Here is a 22,634-nt window from a genome sequence, read left to right as displayed (position 1 = left end):
TTCGTTCATTTGTTATGCATTGCATCTTACTGTATTGCGATTTGAATTGCATAGAATCCAAACTGTAATGCAACAAAATACAGTGTTAGTAATAAATGAAGATTTCAAAATACAGTTAAAAACAATGCGAATATTTAATATTTACTACTTCCATCTTCAAAGAAAGACATGGCATGAACCCCCTAAAATGGAGCTTGTGAACCCACAGACCACAGTTTAGGAACTCCTACTTTAGTCTATCACCAAGCATAGCCACGTGGAATTGCTGTTATGTGCTTTTTAAAAAAAAATCTGGATACAACTGGGTGACTCTCTCACGCTACTGAGTTACCGTCCAGTTTCAATGATACATGCACACATTCAATAAGGAGCTGCTGCTGGCTTTAACAAGCGAAAAAGACAGAAATGTCTTACCTGCAGAGAACGTCAGCTGGATCTGTTCTTCAATTATTTCAAGTGCAATAAAATCATGTTTTTCATTAAAACGCCCATTGTAGAGAAGCAGAGCATTCCTTTCCCTGGTTGCAAACCTGAAACAGGTCAGTAAGCACACAGGAAAGTTGCTCAGTAAACAAACCTCTTAAGAATTTCCAGCCACTGTGTTAACAAAGAATGGACACTTAGTATATTCCTAGCTGTAAATGGAACCTATTTCCTTTGTGATGTACCATATACTAGCAAAATCTCTGAAATTGTATCTACGAAGAGAGCCTATGACATCACCACAACAGTTTCCTAAATATAATACATTGGGTGGCATTTAGTGCTAGTCCTAACCAGAGTACACTCATTGAAGTTAATGGACATGACTAATTTAATTTACTTTGCCAATTAATTTTTTATTGAGTTTCACCAATTTTTAACAAATTAACATCAAATCCAATACACATTTAAAAGTTGAATCCCCACCCTTCTTCCATGATGTTTTTGTTCCCAACCTTTCCTGCTGCATTATATTTTTCTCCATCGATGACCCAGTCAATTCTTGTGGGGCCTGCTATAAGTGCCAATCAGCCGATCAGCAGTTGCAGCCGGCCTTGCTTGTCAATGAATGAACAGGAGTGCACTTTAAGGCTCCATATTATTTCTTTTGCAGTTGTGTCTTTATCTGCCTTGCATCTAATGTCCCATTGTGGCATCAGGCACAGAGAAGGTAGCTGTGGTTTGGGGGAAATGGCTTAGCAGGCCAAATTAGGACACTGCTGACATTATTATAGTGCTTGGAGCAGATGTGCGAGGTTACAAAAAATGGTGAGTTGTACCAGACTACTATCACTTTCATGCTTATTGGAAGCCCAATCCTAAATGTCTACTCAGAAGGAAGCCCCATTATTGTGTGTGGAACTTCTAAGAATCTGATCTTAGGACTTCAGCCTGCATCGAAGACGCGCCTAGCTGTTCTGCCCTATTTGTCATGCAACCACCCATCCCCATCAAGGACATATTACTGGGATGTGTCCAAGAAACTATTTCTTTAAAACAGTGACTGGTTGGTGGAAGGAAGGAAGGAAAGGAGAGAGAAAGAGAAGCTCCTCGGTCTTATAGTAGGTGGCACACAGCTGATAATTAATGCAGAAAATGTGACAAGATGCTTAAGTGAAAAGAAACAGCTTGTGATGAATAAGTAGATGATTCTAAGCTGCCTCTACTTTTTATTTAGCTGTTTTTATTGCATCTGCTTTTTCAGCTGTGGTATATGGCATACATAACCTACAGCCTTCATGCAATTTAGGAACTAGAAATTTTTGGTTAACTTGCAACACAGCTTGTGGACACATGGGTTATTTTAAAAACATAAAATCAAGTGGTGAACTTCATTAGATATGTCTTCAGCTCTTTGCCATTGTTTGGCTTTGTTTGTGAACCAGGTTAGTGACTGGAAATTTTCACTAGAAAGGAAGCAAACTTACATTAGAGAAACTGTGAAATGGAAACGTTGCCTTAATCCTTTGAAAGTGACAAATGACTCCGGGGGAAAGCTCCTTGTGGTCATCTCGCAGTAAGGTCTCTCATATTCGCCAGCAGGGCATTCACATTTGAAGCCTCCTATGAGCAGATCGACACACCTCCCACCATTCTTGCACACTCCCGGAGCACAGCGCCCAGAGCGAGCGTTCACTTCGCAGTACTCTCCTTAAAAAAAAAACACACACACACACACAGTAAAAAATCCATCCAGTATGAGGAGATAATAATATGCCTCCAAAACCTTTAGTAGTTCAAAAGCATTTCAAGTAGTGATTGATGAACTTCAGCGGAAGAAACTATCATCTGAAATGGGCTATGTAAAGATCCATTAAGTCCAGTCGTGTCCGACTCTGGGTTTGCAGCGCTCATCTTGCTTTACTGGCCGAGGGAGCCGGCGTACAGTTTCCGGGTCACGTGGCCACCATGACTAAGCCGCTTCTGGCGAACCAGAGCAGCGCACGGAAATGCTGTTTACCTTCCCGCCAGAGCGGTACCTATTTACCTACTTGAACTTTGACGTGCTTTCAACCTGCTAGGTTGGCAGGAGCTGGGACCGAGCAACGGGAGCTCACCCCATTGCGGGGATTCGAACCGCTGACCTTCCGATCGGCAAGCCCTAGGCTCAGTGGTTTAGACCACAGCGCCACCTGTGTTCCATACAATGAGCTATGTATTTATGTCTAATTCCATAAAACAAAGTTGCCCATCCTAGCCTCGTGAGTTAGCTGTTAAGTTCCATGGTCTGTTCTTGCCCCTCTGACAGAAGACCCCTCCATGCTCTCTCATTACACCAGGCCAGATGTGTCATTCTTATGAAAGTAATTGACACTGTTGCAGAGGAAAGAGCTTCTATTGCATGATTGTGGTGGTGGAATTAAACAGTCGAAAGGACTATTAAAATGTCATTAAAAATACACTAAACAAAAGCATTTCCACCCACACTACAAGGATAGCACCACATCTTGCTGTCTGATCAGAGCCAATCCTTCTGTTACCTAGTAATCACAATGAAGTCTCTCAGGCTACAGTGCTTTTGCATGTTTGAACTGTTGACAACAGCAGAAACCTAAATAAATGGCAAAGTATGGTCTTGCCCTATTGAAACTGGAATAGAGTATCTACCAATAAAGCCCTGACTTCTATCTGGAGTGACATCTTACAGGGCTGATGAAAGGGCAATTGACAACAAACAAACAGGGCACTGACATGCACATGTGTACTTGCAGAAACACTACAGAATCATGTAAACAAGAGAACAGGCAGCTGTCTGTATGGTCTGTAATCTTTAAATCACTGCCATTCTTATGGGTAGAAAAAATAGCCCTGGAGTTATTAAATAACAGCACATTCTTGAATGTAAATTTTTAATAACTTCTTGGGTGATCCCTGAACATTTCACCAAGGTCAAGAATGTCTCCTGGCAAGTCAACAGACCTGTTTGCTCATTCTATTGTTTGTCCTCTGTTCCTGTTTGAAACAGTGGTTGCCTTCATATTTAAAAGACCCTCTTTTTCACTCACATCCGAAATCAAGACTGCAAATTTAAGATGTTAGCAACACAGGAGGCAAAGCATAGGAATTCATGGTGGGTAGGAGTGATATTTGTCTTCAGTAAAGGGATGTACGACATAAAGGGGCTATAATGAAATACAAAGAAATAACAATATAGTGCCAGACCTTATTTGCTCAAGGTCTGTTTATGCAATCATTTATCCTGGGACGCCAACTCCTGGACTTGACTGAACTTCTAATTTGTTTACACCTTCAAAATGTGAATGTGATTCTGAAGAAATCTGAATGACTGAACAATGCCTAGTTATCTTGAGGGCTCTTGACCCTTCTCTTCTTCATAAAAAAGCCGAGTGATCTTGTAAACAATCCTATGAATGGGATGGAGGGGGTGGAAGAATACTGAGTTTGCTAGAGGGGCATTCCACCGTGACGTGTGTGACATTCAGACAACGTTTTCAGTACTTTTGTAATTATTTTGACCCTAAAACAACAGCTGGTTCAAAAGCAATTAATTGACATCTGTCATTTATGTCTTAAGATATAATTAATTTGATTTGGAATATTTTTTATGTTGCCTGAATAGAGATACAAATTTTTAATTTTGCGTGACGTGTGTGACCATTTTGCAAATGTTTTTCCCTCTCTTCTCAAGTTCTTTGAATATTTCTGTGAGTTCTTGTAACATTCATGGAAATAAAAATTATTAGAATTAAGCCATATATGTGTAAATCCAAAAGAGGGGTTTTAGGAATATGAAGTAGCAATACTAAGGCTAAAAAACAACAAATAGTACTGTGACGTGTGTGACATTTAACGTGACGTGTGTGACCGCATATGAATTTTTTTCCTAATGAAACCCTTAAAAATATCATTTGTGTGGATAATTGTTATCTTTTTACAGATTGAGGTTAACAAATTAATAAACATTAACATAAAAGTGGAATTGGACAAAAAGCAATCATCTTTAATGTTTGCACAACTTGTAAAGGTAAAGGTACTCCTGACCATCAGGTCCAGTCGTGTCTGACTCTGGGGTTGTGGCGCTCATCTCGCTCTATAGGCCGAGGGAGCCAGCGTTTGTCCGCAAACAGCTTCCGGGTCATGTGGCCAGCATGACAAAGCCACTTCTGGCGAACCAGAGCAGTGCATGTAAACGCTGTTTACCTTCCTGCTGGAGTGGTCCCTATTTATCTACTTGCACTTTGACGTGCTTTTGAACTGCTAGGTGGGCAGGAGCTGGGACAGAGCAACGGGAGCTCACCCCGTAGCAGGGATTCGAACCACCAACCTTCTGATCAGCAAGCCCCAGACTCTGTGGTTTAACCCACAGCACCACCTGGGTCCCTGCACAACTTGTAGAACAGCCTTATTTTATTGACAGTTACTGAACCAAAAATAGCATTGCATTGGTTCATTCGAACACATTCACTTTACTTTCAAATATATTCAGTTCTCTGGCAAAGTGAATTAATTTTGGACAATTTTCTCTAGCTCTTTGTTCATCTGAAATCCAAGCCACATCTCCCCTCACAGTTCTTCTTTCAGGAACAGCTCCCTTATGAAGAGTCCCAGGGCCAGGGGGTGGGGCAAGGCAGGTGGAAGGAGGCCTTCCACATTTAACATTATTTATTTATTTTTAAGCATACTACTCTTACCTTGACTTGCAAATGCAAGTTCAAATTTGTGAATTGTTACTCAATAGAAAAAAATATTTGGTCAGCAAATGAATATTGATGGAGCATAAATTTTTTGTGATGTTTTGAAGATGGCACAGTCACAGCCCTTTGATGCCAAATTATGGAGCAAAATACTTCAAAGCTTAATCATAATCTAATAAATTTTTCTGTCAAATATTTGTTTGCCATAACAGATGTACTTGTTATGATCTATGCTAATATTTTATTATTTACATGTATTTGCATTTTTAATTTAAAAAAATGCTCCTGTCACACACGTCACAGTCACACACGTCACAAATAGTGACGTTTGTGACTAAATTTAAAAAGCCCAATATTTTTAAATATTTTTTTCAAAAAAAAAATCCAAACTTTTTTTTAGTGTTTTTAAGTTTAGTAAGCTTATAAAAAAAAATTTCAGCATGGTGAAGTTCATGGCTACATTATTAGATAAAAAATATTAACTTATTGTGACGTGTGTGACACTGGAAGCCAGAACCAGTCACTTTAACATGGACAAAATTTAATCAAAATCAAAAATACTTTTCTGCCAAATATTTTTTGGCAGAACAGATATACTTGTTATGATATATGTTAATATTTTATTATTTATTATGTTTATTGCATTTTTAAAAAAACATGAACTCATCATTAAGATTTCATTTTAGAAAGTGACTTTCTGAACTTGTACAGTTATTTCCAATTTTCACTCCCCCAATTTTCTTTATATCAAATTATATTGTCATTTTAACAAAATATACACTTTCAACTACATAAAATATTTTTTGGGGAATTTTATCTTTAATTTTAATATTTTAGACCACAGGACCACTTTTCATGGAATGCCCCTAGAGATACAGAGTGAACTGTGAAAGGCCCAGAGTAATGGGTTTCTTCCATTGTATAGGGCAGGACTATTGACTCAGATTAACAACCCAGACAGAACCTGTGAATTCACACTCATGTAAAAACACCTCTTCTCCATATGAATAGCAAGAAATAAAGATTATCTTTGTTCTCTGGGTTGGTTTACATGTGTACCAGGCATGTAAGTGGGGCACAGTTGAAAGACATAGGCTTCTTCTCTTCCCCCCAAACACACAGAACATTTAGCATGAACTGAACTGAGGTCCACATGGCTATGCCTCTCATGGGACCTTTTAATTCCTTGAACGTTCAAGCAGGATCTATTCATATACGAATTTGCATACACATGCTCTGGTACGCATAAGGTTCTGAGCTTCTGAGCCACACATCCATCTTATGTTGAGCCCATGTGTGAATCAGCTCTGCCTCACACACATTAATACAGTGTTTGCTTTCTGCACACCAATATTTTGGCAAAGTCTAGAAGAATGTGACAGCAATTAAGCCTAAAAGCTAGTGCAATTGCAGTGCTTATTTTAGAATGTTGGGCTAGTATTTGGGAGACCAGAGTTAGAATTCTTTGGGCTATCTCTCAGCCTAACCTACCAAACAAGGTTGTTGTCAGAACAAATGGAGAGGGGAAACACATATGCTACCATGAACTCTTTGAAAGAAAGGTTGGATATAAATGTAACAATAAATTAACTTAAATTAATAAAATAAATTATTAAAAAGGCTGCATTGATTCAAAAATTCAAAAGGAATTGTTTCTACATAAGCATGTTTATATCAGATTGTCTTGTGTGATTTGTGCTCATACTGTATTGTGATGGTCATTGGCTATAAAATCTTTTTAATTTGTATTTCAAAAAACAATTTAAAGAGGAAAGAAACAATGTATTTGGGATTACAAATTATTTAGGGCACATCTGCTAACAGCAACAAAAACAATTCCCCCGTCAGCAGAAAATGCAAACACATTCTCAAGATTATATACTTAATTTCCATTGTTTACAAAAGGCTGTCCCGTCTCCTTAATCCATGATGTCAACAGAAGCTGTACAGCCAGCCTAAGAGCTGGCTTTATTTATTTACGTACTTACAGGTTCTTGCACTATTCATGGAAATAAGTACATCATTTTTATCTGATTGGTCGTTAAATGTTCTTACAACCAAGCTGGGATTAAAAAAAAAAATGCAAAGTATAAATAGTTAAAAAACAAGTAGGGGATCTGAATAAAAAGGAAGAGGGGAATAACAGTTTGCCCAGAAGCTTAAATTTACCCATTTAAGCCTTGTTGAATATACTGTAATCCAGGTTTCAGCTATTTGCAAACACACCTCCATATACCTGACAACTACAAAATTAGTTTGCCTCAAGCCAGGAATTCAGTATGATGATACCCTTTGTTAATTTAGCCTCTGGCTGTGCTGTGTTGATGGGGTGGGGCTCGAGCCTCGCCATGCAATGTTCTAACTGAGGGCTATCTCTTCCAGATACCGTACTCAGTTAAAGGTGCCATCCTACACTCGCGTACTCAAAAGAAAGGAGCACTGAATTCAATGTGACCTCCTGCCAGTGTGTGTAGTGTGTACAGAACTGCAACACAAGAGTGCAAAAACAAAACAAAACACCACTTAATGACATAAACAATAATAATAAAGCAGACCATGGTTAGTTGAATTCAGTATCTGCAAACAGCAGCATGCAGATTTGAGCTGCGGTCAATAACTCTGAACGTTAGCAAATCACCAGTTTGCATTATACAGTATTGAGATATAAGCAGCAATCAGTTAAGTCAGTCACTTTGAAGCAATTCCCTGCTAACTCAAAGGGTTTAACACAGGACAAACATGTTTAAGATAGGATTCTATACATACACACTTAAATATTAAACAGTTATTTTCAGCAACATGGGTGATACCCAATGCTGGTGATATCAGTGGGTCTACTCTGAGTATGACTGATATTGGGGGAAAGAACATAGCTCATTGGCAGAGCATCTGCTTTGAATGTAGACGGTCCCAGGTTCAATCCCTAGCATCTCCAGGTAAGACAGATCCAGACTTCTGTCTGAAACCTTAGAGACCTGCTTCTGGTCAATGTAAACAATATTGGGCTAAATGGACCAAGGGTCAGGGTGGCGGAGACTGCCAGGTTACCTTGTATTCGCCATCTTGAGCTTATGGTGGAAGAAATGCATGAGTAAGAATATAATTGATAATAATTAGATAACAGGGCAGTTTCCTATGTTCCTATGATATCAACGAGACTTAACTATGCTGAGGATAGCAACAGTGTGAGTTTTTAGTATCAGGAGGAACTGGCAATAGTTGCAGCTATTATAATTTATCAGCCTATCAAAAAAAGCCAGCTGAGAGCAGCAGGGGCAAGCATTCAATCCATCTGCCAGAAAAAAGGCAATTGGCAGGCAGGAGCACCCACTCTCCAGGAGAGCGAATATATGCATCTGCTTGTGGTGGTCTTAGCTGCTCTTGCCAGTTGCTCACTGCCCACTCTGAGCAGCAGGTGCATTCACTTACCTTCACTTTCTAGAGTGAGTAGGTAGGCAACTGGCAAGAACAGTTGGGAGAGCCAAATGTTTTGCATCAATTAAAAAAAAACCCCCAAAGTGATTCAAGAAATTCACATACAGTATAGAGATTCTATATCACCTGGGAGAGCATTTTCATGTTGGTGCTCTGTATCCTTGTAACTTTGTATTCAAGAATACATAACAGAGAAATTAAAGCCCAAAAAATTACGTACAAAAGCATATCTACTTTTAATACAATTAAATCTGCTTTATACCATTTGCTAACACAGTGTTTTTCAACCACTGTTCCGCGGCACACTAGTGTGCCGCGAGATGTTGCCTGGTGTGCCGTGGGAAAAATTGAAAAATTACTTTATATATAGTCAATATAGGCACAGAGTTAAATTTTTTAACATTTTCTAATGGTGGTGTGCCTCGTGATTTTTTTCATGAAACAAGTGTGCCTTTGCCCAAAAAAGGTTGAAAAACACTGTGCTAACATACTTTTTATTTTCTTATTTTTTGCTGATAACATGTATCTGGTGTTGGATTACTTGCTTTTGAATGGGAGGGTAGCGCTGGTGGTGTAATAAATCTAATATTTTGTTTTAATCCTTAAATATATATTATAAATCCAATCATGTTAGAGTATGTCCAGTTACATATGTATATGTAATTTATGATAAATAAATAAAATTTTAAATTTTAAAATGGAAATAACATTCTTAGTCAAAAAGGGAAAAAAATCTCAGACCCAGCAGAGTTGATTCATTGGCATGGTAGCAATTTGATTAATTATTTAGCATCTTGTTATCATGCTAGTTCAGCGCTACTGAGAAGCCTTATTGCACAGGGAAGCGCATGACCAGGCTGCCAGTTGGGATTCAGCATCATGCTGATCAAGCAACCTAAAGGCAAGAATTCATAATACTTGTATTCGTGAGCAATTAATCACAAGCAGTTATACCAAATTCCAATCAGAAAAGACCTGCACAATACCTTCCTTTAACATTTCTCCATTTTGCACACACAGCCCTGAAGTCCCATTATGAATAACAATAGAAAGTTCTACTCGGAGGGGAAGAGTTTATGCACAGCCTTAGAAAAAAATACTCAGAGACTTGTGCAACTCAAATAAAACTCCCCCTGGGAAGGCAAAGACACAGGTTTTGCACTCCTTGGAAAACAGGAACAAAGGAAGTTCCCTTATACTAAGTCAGGCCATTGGTCCATCTAGCTCAGTATTGTACCTCTGGGCGCTTCTCCTTAGCTGAAATTTCAGTGAGCCAGAGGGCATTCTGTGTAATACTCTGCCACTTTCACGAGATAACAGGTTTCTGGAGAGCCAGTAAAGGAAATAATATTGCTAATAAAGATGCCTAGAGGTCAGTGAAAAGAAAGACACATATCTACACTTGCCTAGAAAAGGGACAATGATCATCCATCTCTGTTTGCCCTCTCCAAGGGAGGCATGGAGGGTGGCAACATGAGAACAGCCATTTTCAGTGGTAGCCCCCTGTTGTGAAATGTTCTCCCCAGGGAGGCATGCACGGCACCGTCACTGACTGCTTTTAGGAGCCAGCCAAAGGTGGTGCTTTTCAGCCAGGCTTTTGGAATTAACTTGGAGGGACTTAGATACTGTGGATTCCAGGATCCATTAGACCACCTTTTATGTAAATGAACGCTAGCAAAAAAAAAAAATTGTTTTGTATTGGTTTTAAGTTTTGTAATACACTGCAAGTTGCTCTAAGTTTACCTTTAATTTTAAAAAGTGACTAACCAGTCCAGTATTATTAGCGCAACGGTCAAGAATAAATGAGGAAATACAGAAGAAACTTCTAATGTTGTGTCTCTAAACAGTTCCCAAGCATCTGGAGTGATTTGACCCTCTTGACTTTGCCATTAAATTTCCTTTTTTCCAATCCCTTCATTTTTGGGAAGTTTCTTCTATTGTTAACTTATTATCTCCTAGCAACAATATGGAGAGTTACCGGTAATGTATTTTCTTCTTCTTTAAAGTGTGGGTGACTATTTGCTTTTGCAAAGCAGTGGAAAGGTATTCCACAGCCACTGGAAGAAAACAAAACAATGTATGAAGACTGGCATTTATGCAATTGACTAATATCCCCAGTATGATGCTGATGAGCATGAATATGGGAACTAGCCCTCAGACGTTTAGGCGTTTTTATCAGTATTATTGTAATAGTGCTGCTTTTTTTCATCAGGTGAAGAATCATCTTATGACCTCAGGGCTAAAAAAATGTCATACCCTCAAAATACCACCCAAAACTATTCAGCAAAGGGCAAAACCATAGACATACCCCCAACAGGAGTTATTTCTCCAGTCCGTGATGGTATCACCTATATGATGAAAGTGACACAGTGAACTTCTGGGTTCATGGGTGGGTGAGGAAAGGAGGATTTAGTGATTACACTGATGTTAGGCATATCACTTTCAATTGCAAAGCTTCCTTAATGCCATCACTTTAAAATGCTTTTGTAACATCAGAAATCCTGTCAGACCATTTTAAAGCCTAATTAAAAAGAACAAACAAGAATGTTGAATCTCCAGAAGGGGTTTCAAAAGAAGACAGACCAGGACTTTGATCTGTTGAAACATTTCCACAGGCAAAAAGCAACAGATGCAAAGAGGGGAGGGGGAATACTCAAGGTTTTCAGTGGTGAGTGTGCACTGCACCCGGGGCTGGTTGAACAGGTCAACTGAATAGTGCTGAATTCTGTAGATGAACACCAACAGAGACATCTCAGTACGTAATCAGTAACCGAGACAGAATGGAAGATCTGCAAATCTAATGGTCAGTGCTCCATTGACAGTGCAGGAAAGTCGGAATTGACTTTTAGAAACCTCATGGCAGAATGAAGTTAACCCTAGAGATGATTTATAGCACTTTGACTTGGGTAAAACAACAGTAAATCAGTAATGTCAAAACCAAGAAATGAGCCAAGTACTCAATACTACAATTAATTTAACAGCTTTCTCTCCAGCTAACAAGAAACCATCTCTCATCAAACTACTAAATGAACCAACTGTGCGTACACAAATTGATGGTTTCAACACATAAAGGGCTAATCTGCACTACTGGATGAAACAGATAATCTGGATCCATTTCAATCTGGATTCTGACCCAGATTTGGAATTGCTTGGTGACTCTGATGGATGGCCTATATCGAGAGATAGATTGAGGTATACAACCCTGCTTATTTTGTTGGATATCTCTGGAGGATTTAATACCAACTAACCATGGTATTCTCCCACATAGGGTCTCTGAGTTGAGGGGATCAAGGGCACCATTTTTCAGTGGCTCTGCTCCTACCTAGAGGGCCAGTTCCAGAGGAGGTATTGTGCTACTGTATTTCAGCCCAGTGGCAACTACCGGTATGTTATGGGGTCCCACATGGATCAATTTTGTTTCTTATGTTCAACATTTACATAAAACTAATGAAGGATAAAACTAATGGCCACCTCATGAGAAGAGAAGAATCCCTAGAAAAGACCCTGATGTTGGGAAAGATGGAGGGCACAAGGAGAAGGGGACGACAGAGGATGAGATGGTTGGACAGTGTTCTCGAAGCTACTAACATGAGTTTGGCCAAACTGCGAGAGGCAGTGAAGGATAGGCGTGCCTGGCGTGCTCTGGTCCATGGGGTCACGAAGAGCCGGACACGACTGAACGACTGAACAACAACAACAATGAAGGATATTACAAGAGGATATGTAATTGGATGGCATCAATATGCCAATGACACTCAGCTCTACCTATATTTCTCAGCTATCTCAGGTGAAGCAGAAGTGCTGATCCAGTGTTTGAGAAAAGCAATGGATTGGATGAGGTTTTAATAAATTTAAAATTAATCCTGACAAAACAGGTGCTGTTTTTGGATGGTTCATCTGCACAGGGAGGAACCTGCCTTCTCCTCAAAATATCATGTGTGCAGTCTGTAGATGCTATTTGGTTAATCTTCATCGTCTGCACCTATTGGGTGATATGCCCAATAGTATATCCACTGTTATCTATAGATATATATTTAAAATGCTAGGCTGTATTTTAAAGTATTGTTGCTCTCTCAAGCCCTTGGATTGAGTGTGTTAAAAACAAATATAAATAAATACGCTTTAGTCTTACTTTACTGCTGTGTAGCATAAAACAATCTTCAGAAAAGAAGGGAATGTTTAAGAACATAAGATGAGTCTGCTGGATCCAACCAATGGCGCCAATAGGCAAGCATCCTGTTTTCACAGTGGCCTGTGGAAAGCCCTCAAGGTGGACCTGGGAGCAACAGCATTCTGCCCACCCACAGTCCCCACAAGGCATAGTGCCTTTGACAGTGGAGGAAGAACATAGTCCAGATTCCCAGATGCAATGAACAAATGCTCTGCCTGACCTGCTAATCAAACATATAGAAACTTTAAAGAAAAGAAGTGTTTTAACTTGCAGAAGTGGGTGAAAGCTTGCTACTAACCAGCTCAGTAACTGAAATATAACTTAATCAAACACTGCACAAGAATGATTAATTTTTGCATTATTGTGTTTGGCAATTCTCCTGAATGTAGTACATTGTGCAACTGGCAAAATTAATCTCTCCGCCTTGTAGACTCCAGAGCATTACTTCTCACGATTACAGAAAGAGACAGAGGAAAGCCTTCTAATGACTCCAGTGCTTGAATAAAAGAACACTGCCACACAAGCACAAGCAAGTTCACATGACCACTGTACAGGATGCCAGTTTTGTTTCCTTTCCTTTCTTAGGGCACAAGCCACAATTTCCACCATACTGTTTGATCCACTTTGGAAAGGTTTGCAAGAGCAGCATGCAAAACAGCAATTTTTGTGACCAACAAACAGCTCCAGTGCACAGAACAAATCTAATCCCTGCCCCCCTGCTGTAGAAAGTAGGGATTTAATTTTTTTTCTCACAAAAGAGGGCAGAGCAGCTAAGGGACTTGTGGAAAAACAGATACAGTGGCTGCATACTGTCCCACTGGGTGATGATTTTAACATGGTTTTCCTGTTGTCAGCCAGCAACCAGCATTGTGAGTTTTTTGGGGGGAAGATGGGATTTGAAGGGGGAATTATGAAATTAAGGAGATCTGCATCAAGATATTTTCAATTTGCAACAGAATTTTTTTTTTATTCCCTGGGCAGTGACTAATTTGGCATATTTCTTTTACTTGTATTTAGTAAACAAGGTAAAAAGAAGAAGAAGAAAGGTTTGAACTGCCATGCTTGCCTAATATGGTATTTGCAACTGACATCCATTGTTACAAATGAATGTAAGAAAAGGAAAAAAAATCAATGGGAAAATTAGAAGCTGGAAAATTTTCTGCCCACATTACTGCTGGAAACCCTAACTTTTGGACTGACATGCTGATTTTAGTACTAGATAGTGATTTTACAAAATGTGTGAACATAAAATCTGTTCTCTTGCTGCTTTATGTCCATATGCTTCCTACATACAAGATTGTGGGGGGGGGGGCACACACTTAGTAATCTACTTTATATTCTCTAGTCTAGGACACGTTGTGTTTCTTCCTTACCACAAGCATCTTCATAGTCTGATATTGTTGTAGGCAGGTATTCAAGCAAGTGAATGTACGTTTTTGGCCAAATGAAATTAAGTTGCTCCAGATCTGATTTAAACCCACAAATATTACGTCTCCTTATCACTCACCTCCCTGCATCACAGGAAGTACAGTCTGTCCCAGGTAATTATAATTGGTGGGTATTTCCATTTCAAAAATAGCTCATAAAAGCTCTGTGTAGCTGACTATTTGAAACAGAAGACTCCTGAAGACAGAGAAACTTTCATCATGTATAAATTACATCTAAACAAATGAAAAGCTTCAAAGTATTGTGGGAGAAATGAGAATGGGAGGGGGAAAGAAGCCTCTTCATTGGGATGTTATTGCCTTTTGGAGGAAATCAACGTGTTTGGGGATAGAAGTATATCTGTAGTATAATCTAAGCAAACGGATGAAAGATTTTGTGCTATTTTCTTGTAATTATTTTTCCAAGCATAGGGTTAAGTGGATTTTGAGAGCTTCCAGAGTATACTGCATTTCCTTGAGGATTACTACTCCAACAAGGGTAGTTCATGTGGGATGTAAAACGCAGGAGCAGTCAAACACAACATTGCTAGAGTGGACACAAAAGGGGAACTCTAAGCCAGCCAGTCGGAACTTGCTGTTTCTCCTGGGTTGGGATGGACTTCCTCTGTGTAACTGGAGATGGGTGTGGCCTCACCTGGGCAGGTTAACACAAAACCACAGGGGCCAGACTCCATCTTCCTCTTTTGGACCACGGTGGGGGGGGGAAGCGGAGGATGCCGTCGGTGTCGGAGCGCGATCGGGGAGAGCGGTTAGTGAGCAGCAAGCAGGGAGGGCCAGTGGTGAGGGTTCTTCTTACACTGGTACCGTGCAAGACGAATGCCATGGAGTAGACTAGATCTACCCCCCACCCCGCATTGTCAGAGACAGACCTGATGTCAGAGCTCACCTCTTTGATACAACCAGCTTCTCTAAAGCCCTGGCCCAACCAACATTGCAGCTTCTGCACTGGGAAAGCCAAGTACTGTAGAACAGTGGAAGGGATAGGATTCAAAGGATCCTAAGCCTTCCTGGTGCCCAGAAATAATCAATTTAGACATGCGTCTGAGTGCATCTATAGCTGTCTTTCCCTTCCCTCCTATTGTTCCCAATAGGAGGGGAAAGTGTATAAAGGAGGAACAATTTTGTGTTCCGCTGTTCGTTTCCTCTCTGTGTATATAAAACTTCAGAACTGATCACAAAACTACACAATTCAATGTAAGTGAACTGTTCTAGCAAATCCAGATTGTATGCAAGCATTTCCTCATCTCTTCAGAGTTGAGCTGGTGCTCTAAAGCAGGTTCTGTTGGGAAGTGCGAGAAGCCCTGTTGTCCAGATACAGAAACGTTCCACATGTGTAGGGTGTGTCAGAATTAACCCTGATAACCTCGGCCTTGATCTCTGTGCATTTTACCATCTTCTCTGTACATAGTTTATGACAGTTCTTTGGTCTGCACCATTCACCAGCTTCTATCACACCACAGCCATCTCAGTTGTACAGAGGAAAGATAACAATTGAAACAACTGTGAGGTGGGATTTATATTGCCTTAATTTACTGCTCTGGCCCTCCGTAGCCTATACCCCTGATTCTACTTAGACAACAGTCCAGTTAAAGAATCTTAGTTAACTGGGGATGCAAGGGACTGAACACTGGACCTTGTGCATGCAAAGCATGTTCTGGGTCTTCCCCTGCTCCTATTTAGAGTTAGGTTTAAATTTGGCCTTATGCTTTGGTTTCGTTTTGGTCTTTTGATTTATTGAGAAGTTAGAAGGTTGACCTTTCTTAACACATAACACATGCATAATGCAATGCTTATTTCACAAAAGTAAGAACATACCCGTATAGTCTTCATAACATTCACAAGTGTAGCCTCCTTCTCGGCTTCGGCAAAGGCCATTGTTTCCACAAGGGTTAGAGTAGCACAGGTCAATCTCCGTTTCACAGTAGTCACCTGTAAACCCAGGGGGACACCGACACCTCAGCCCATTGATGGGGTGTATGGGTCTGAACAGGACAGTGTTTGAGCTGATAAATGGAGCAGAGCTGTCAAATTTAAGTACGGACACACACTTCATGTAGTTTTCACAAGGCTCCCGCAGACAAATGTTGTCATCAAAAGGCAATACTCGCTGGGTAGATATCAATGTTAAGAGTGTCCTGTTGAGGTATATCTGCTCCTGAAGGTCCTCCGAGGGGAAGAACTTGTTCCGAATACCACCAGGAAGCAAAGCAGAAAAGGTCACATTCAGAATATTGGAGCTGACATCTGTGTCGTTTTGAATATTGAAAACAAAAATGCCCTCTTTGGTTGTCGATAGCACAGTAGCCACACCTTCCACAAAGAGAGCAAGCAGTGGTGAGAGAAACTTCTCTTGGGACATGTTTTCCAGTCGTACTGTGATACTGTTGGTCAGCATGTCATCAGTAATGATCGTCACCCGTAAGGTGCAAAGCGCTGTAACACTGTGAATGCCATCTATGGGAGAAAGAGAGAAGAATCAGAGGTGTTTCCAGAAACATTCCCAAGTGCTTACACATGCAGGCACCATCAAATATGGGGTGCTGATTCATATCATGCACAAGAGTATGCCAGCTAGCATCTCAAATGGCCAGTGGTAATTCAGTGCTGTAAAGACTCCACAAATGGCAGCAGCCAGGAGGACCTGGCCCACTGATAACTGTGAGGTCAAAATGAGCCCTGACAATACAGAAATGGGTAGGATCAATGAAGTTATTTAGAATGGAACTTTATGCATTTCAGATCAGTAGCTGGCAGCTTACAATACAAACTATGAAGTTCTCGCTTTTTACACAACACCCACATTATCCACTCAAACAGGAGGCTCAAATTCAAGGAGCTAAAACCAAAAGTAGACTTGGTCAGGAGGGATTTCAGGAGCTCCATAAGCAAAAATACAATCTAACTCCCATTGCACCAACCATCAAAGCTTCACCAGTTCCACCACAATACTCATATATCCGGATCTAAAGTACAAATGTAGCTAGTCTCAAAATCCAGGAAATAAATAAAACAATAATGTTAAACCTTTTGATTTTGGAGTTCAATCTTACTCCCTTTCACCTTGCCAGAAAATTATGAACCAGGAACTTTTCTAGGGCTCCAAATGTAATGGGATCTGATAAAGCATACGCAGTTACCAGTACCACATCCTATGTACAAATAAATAAACTAAATGTTTGTGTGTGCGTGCTTGTGTATGTAAACATATGCTTCTTAAGTTTATTACAACATTGAAATTGCAAATCTAGCATTGTATCCATTCAATAATTTTATGCAACAATGCAGTTTTGAAAATGAACTTTTTCCATAGAATAAAATAATATTTTAAACAGTTTAAAGAAAAGTAACTGAAAAAAACCATGAAAAAATATGGTGGTGGAAATTTTTCTACTTTACATCACTTGTGCAAGCCATATGGCCAATATTGTTAAATAAAGCAGAAAACTGAAATACATCAAGTAAAGAGGAATTTCCTATCTAATGGCCATAGAAAATTGTTTGGGTTTGTTCTCCATCTGTTATCTCTAATCTATCTGCAGCAACAACCTAAGGATGACTTGTTTTATCTTAAGTTCCAATGTTTTTAATTGACTTGTTTCTAAGTATTACTTTAATAGTCTATTATTTATATTATTGCATTTTCTGTGAATGTTCGTAACCACCTTGAGTGCTGTTTCATAGGGATTGGTAAGACATAAGTTATCCCCATTAATCAATAAAATAAATGTGCTCCTCATCATAATAAACTCTTTGCTCACTTGTCTAATACCTTTACAGTTTTGTTGCAAAATCTTTTAAAACTTTTAAAGCTGAACCGTTTAAGCTAGGAAGGACTACAGATCTGAATAAATACATTAACCACACCAGCATTAAACATTTTCAGTCACTAGTGATCAGCCTAGACAGAAGTTCCTAGAACAGGCTTGTCAGGTTAACCAGTAGTGTCTTTTGCATCTTTTAACATCAATCATTCTGAAACCCGATTATCAAGCAGATGCATAGCTGGAATACTTAAAAGTATTCAGTAGCAGCAGTATATTGCAATGAGCAGGGGCATCAAAGCCTTGGCGCCTTTCATCAAGTTGCCTGCATGCTTTCACACATAGTCTGAACACCCACAACCCCAACTTTATTTAAGAGGTATATGTCTCATTGCAATTAGCATTGCCTTTATCTTGATGCGAAGAGATTGGTGAGCATTTGGATAAGTCTTAAGGGGGAAAGGAGAAAAGCCAAGTCTCTTCTCCTGAAGAGCTCATTGGTGGATGCAACTTGCTACCCCTGCACCCCACGATATTCTCCTCCTATATTGGTCAATGAAACTGTACTCAGAACACAACATATTTGGGTTAATTAGCTTTTTAACCCATAGTGTGCTTCAACCAAAATAAAAATTGCACCACTGTAACTAATTATACAAATGGGGCTGGCTTTAACTGTGAGAAACCTTGGTTAGACTAAATTCCCCCCTAATAATAATAATAATAATAATTAATAAGTGGTGGTTCCCAAAAATTCCAAAAGCAGAATCTGGACATGAGAATAGATCAACAGAAAAATGGAGTAAATAAGGAGTAAATAATTCCCAGGCTACCTCTGACTTGCCTTTCAAGCAAGGGACCCAGTGCACCATCTTTAAAGCTCTGAAACAAGAAAATGACTGCTAATAATACTGGTAACCCAGAACCACTAGGAAGAAACGATGGATTTTCTTGCTGAATTCCAAGGGATGTGGATTGCACTTAAAAGGTACAGTTCAGATATTATTTAAGAAAACAGCAAAACTCTTGTTGCTTTTAACAAGAAATGTAGATTCAGTGCATGGGCAGAGTATGGATTTCAGCGCAATGGAAATATAGGATGCAACTTATTACAGTAAATGAACACAAACAACAGTAACTAACTATTCAGGCTTACTTTGCAATAACTGCCATCTAGATATACTGTATATACTTGAGTATAAGCCTAGTTTTTCAGCACATTTTTTGTGCTGAAAAAGCTGCCCTCGGCTTATACTCGAGTGAGGCAGGTGGTGGGGGCAGCGAGAAAGAAGCCCTTTCTCTCCACTTGTGCCGCCGCTGCCCGCTCACCCCAGTCAACCATTCCTTAAGAAGTATACAAGAACAGCGGTTCTTTACTCTCCCCAGGCAGCTTGTTCCATTCCTGAACTGCTCGCATAAATGCAAACTTGGCTAAGGAGGAAGAGGAAGGAGCAGCCCAGAGGGCTGCTTTCGGGCTGCTCGTTCCTCCTCCTCCTCCACAGCGGCAAAGGTGAATCGGCTTATACTTGAGTCAATAAGCTTTCCCAGGTTTTTGTAGGAAAATTAGGTGCCTCGGTTTATATTTGGGTCGGCTTATACTCGGGTATATACGGTAAGCCTCAAGTTGGTTTCTGGTTCCCGGTTCCTATGCAACAGGGGGTTTGTGCGTTTTGCCTCCTTGCAGCACAATGTATTATTATAGTTCCTCTCTCATAACTACAGTGAAGAAAAGGTACCGAACAAAGAGCTTTTTTTTCCCCTTAAGAAAAGCACAATGATGTATATCACATGGTATGTATACCAAGAAGACAAAATATCATTACTGTGTGAGAAACCACTGGAGTCCAGGAACTGTCATAATCAATATCAACTGTCACAATATACAAGACGGCTTCCCCAGAATTCCCAGCATCTATTCTGACACAGTTAATAAATCACCATAAAAGGCACAGCGTCAAGACACCATACAGCTTTGTCCTCCAAAAAGTGAGCACAAAAGGAAACTGGACATGAATGCAAGCAGCTATGGCGATGCTGAAATACAAACTATAAAGCAGTTTAAAATAACTTTGTTCAACCCTGCAACACAAGGATAGTGGGGTATTGAAAAGAAACCACATTTAAACATAAATAAAAGATTTGCATTTAAAATTGTTAGTGCAATAAGCACAACCATGTTTTTGCCAGACGACTGGCCTCTAATTGCTATAGGCCACAGCATGCGAGAAATCAGTTAGAAATTGTTCACTTAAAAAATAGGAGGGACTTGTGCCTAGCACTTATGAAAGAACAATACGCCTTATTCTGAGAGCCTCCACTAGAATGAAAATGCAATGAGCTAATAATACAACCCAACTCCAACACTTGTTACAGCAACAAACTTGCTGAGAAGGGGGTCATCAACCTATGCCCCAGCATGAGGCATGATGTTATAAAGGATCTGCTGTGATGTTATGACTGCACCACAAAAAAAATGAACAGTGACACAAATGTTGATGATTAAAGACTGTGCATTAAGGTTTAAGCAACTTGTTTAAACTGGGGGACATTAACTATAACTGTACATTGAATCTGAACTAAGGAGAAGTGAAAGGCAGAAATTTTTAATGTTTAACGCTGCAGTCACATTAAACACCTGCAAGGAAGTTCCACTGAATTCCATACAACATGCTTCTGAGTAGACTTGCATACTTACATGCACATTCAGCTTTATGCACCTGACAAAAAAACTAAAAAGGGGACAGAAAGGGGATGAGTGTCCAGGAAAAGACTTTGGCAATCCCACCCACTATTGTACCCAATAGGTTTTGACTATACACAGTTTTGACTTTAGGCACAATCTTGGGAATGTAACCCCAACGTGAAATGAGAGTCACCTGTGCAAAATCCCAGTCAGTCACTTTGTACAACAAAGGCAGCTGACCAGATAAAAACTCATACAACTTTGGAAATGAAATAAAGATAGTCTTCTACCTCGGGAGGCACATTTACTGTCATACTCCAAGTATGACTATGACAGCAATCTTACTCCCATTTTCCCAGGACTAAGCCAAATTGAATTCACTAGGACTTACTTCTGAGTAGGCATAGTTAGGATTTCTGTCTGGATTCAATTCAACAAAATATTTCTGAATCCTTAGATGAAAATAATATAAACAACTGAGGAAATATTATTAAAGAAAAGTTGAAAAAGTCATTCTGTTCCATTTGTGTGTAATTCACAGGGAGACTTTTATTTTAACACACAAGCACTCACCATGAATCTTTAGCTGATAACTTTTTAAAAGATGAGTCATATTTATCTTTGGTGATTATGGCTGGAGATCTGGAAATGCTTCATAAGAGGGAGGCAAATGTTTTGGGTTTCTTAAAGCTCTCACTTACAAGATACCGTATCACCTTTGTGGAAGCCTGAATAGTGTGACTGAATTAAGAATATGACCTCAGTAAGGAAAGGAAAACTGGAAAAGGAACTGCATTTCCTTTGCTGCAAAGGGCAAAAGACAATTCCTCTCCACAGGCAGGAAATGTCAGCTAAATGCAGAACCACTGTCCCTAGAATTGGAAATAACTTTGTTTAAAAAAAAAAATGAATTTCCCGATTTCACTCAAATAGGGGAATCTGTGGAAAAATAGGGAGATCTGAGGACAATCCAGTCTGCCAGGAGATTAAGAAATGAGTCTGTTTCCTAGGGAATTTGCAACATTCTTTAAAGACCTATTTGAATTAATTTCCAATGTATCAAACATATACCGGTACTGCATTTTGCGTTTCGATGAGGAACTTGTGGTTCTCCACATGTCACTGGGACTGCAACTACCAACAGCCCTAAACATTGGTCTTGTTGGCTAGGGATTACAGAAGTTTGAGTCCAACAACACCTAGGGTCTATCCCTGCTCTAAAGTCTTCTTTACACAGATCTAGTAATTGAGGGAACCCATAGGAACAAATAATCTCCAAGCCTTTTCTAGATACTGTGCCTTGAGCTCATGTACTCTTTCCACTCTCCACCTCACATGGATGCTGTAATTTTCTCCTTTACTTCCTGGTTTTCACCAATTAGTTTCCTGCTACATCCAAGCTGGGAAGACTGACTTGCACAATGCTATGTTTGCCAATTAGAAAACTTATTCCAGCTGTTGTTTCCAATTTTATTTAAGAAGCAAACTGGTTTATGTATACAGTGGTACCTGTGGTTACGAACTTAATTCGTTCCAGAGGTCCGTTCTTAACCTGAAACTGTTCTTAACCTGAAGCACCACTTTAGCTAATGGGACCTCCCGCTGACGTTGTGCCGCCAGAGCACAATTTCTGTTCTTATCCTGAAGCGAAGTTCTTAACCTGAAGCGTTATTCCTGGGTTAGCGGAGTATGTAACCTGAAGCGTATGCAACCCGAGGCACCACTGTAACATACATAGTTTGCCCAATTAGGATGTAATGGTACTCTCTGGTTTGTGCAAACCAAAGAGTGAGGGAAGGAACTGGGGTTCACGGAAAGAGGGAGCATGCAAGCAAGAAGACAATTCACAATGGGCAAACTATGGTTTAGTTGTTACCTCTCAATCGGCTGTATGATTTTAGATATAAGAATGAGTTAGGTAAAGGTAAAGGAACCCCTGACTATTAGGTATAGTTGCGGACGACTCTGGGGTTGCGGTGCTCATCTCGCTTTACTGGCCAA

The 22,634-nt window shown here is 39.8% G+C and overlaps 1 protein-coding gene across 1 annotated transcript in view; it reads right to left on the bottom strand.

Annotated features, from left to right (window-relative positions):
• The window catches only part of CELSR1 (cadherin EGF LAG seven-pass G-type receptor 1), a 153,577-nt gene that overhangs the window by 78,174 nt on the left and 52,769 nt on the right, over positions 1-22,634 (bottom strand). The window contains exons 2-4 of the mRNA XM_033163528.1: positions 16,005-16,643; positions 1,911-2,133; positions 415-530 (exon numbers count right to left, since the gene is read on the bottom strand). Of these exons, the coding sequence (XP_033019419.1) occupies positions 415-530; positions 1,911-2,133; positions 16,005-16,643 (978 nt within the window). The remainder of the gene's footprint in view (positions 1-414; positions 531-1,910; positions 2,134-16,004; positions 16,644-22,634) is intronic.

This window comes from Lacerta agilis, chromosome 10 (genome assembly GCF_009819535.1).
Source record: "Lacerta agilis isolate rLacAgi1 chromosome 10, rLacAgi1.pri, whole genome shotgun sequence".
Classification (NCBI taxonomy): Eukaryota; Metazoa; Chordata; class Lepidosauria; order Squamata; family Lacertidae; genus Lacerta; species Lacerta agilis.
Note: the sequence above shows the minus strand (reverse complement) of the source record. Positions and strands in the feature narration are given on the sequence as shown.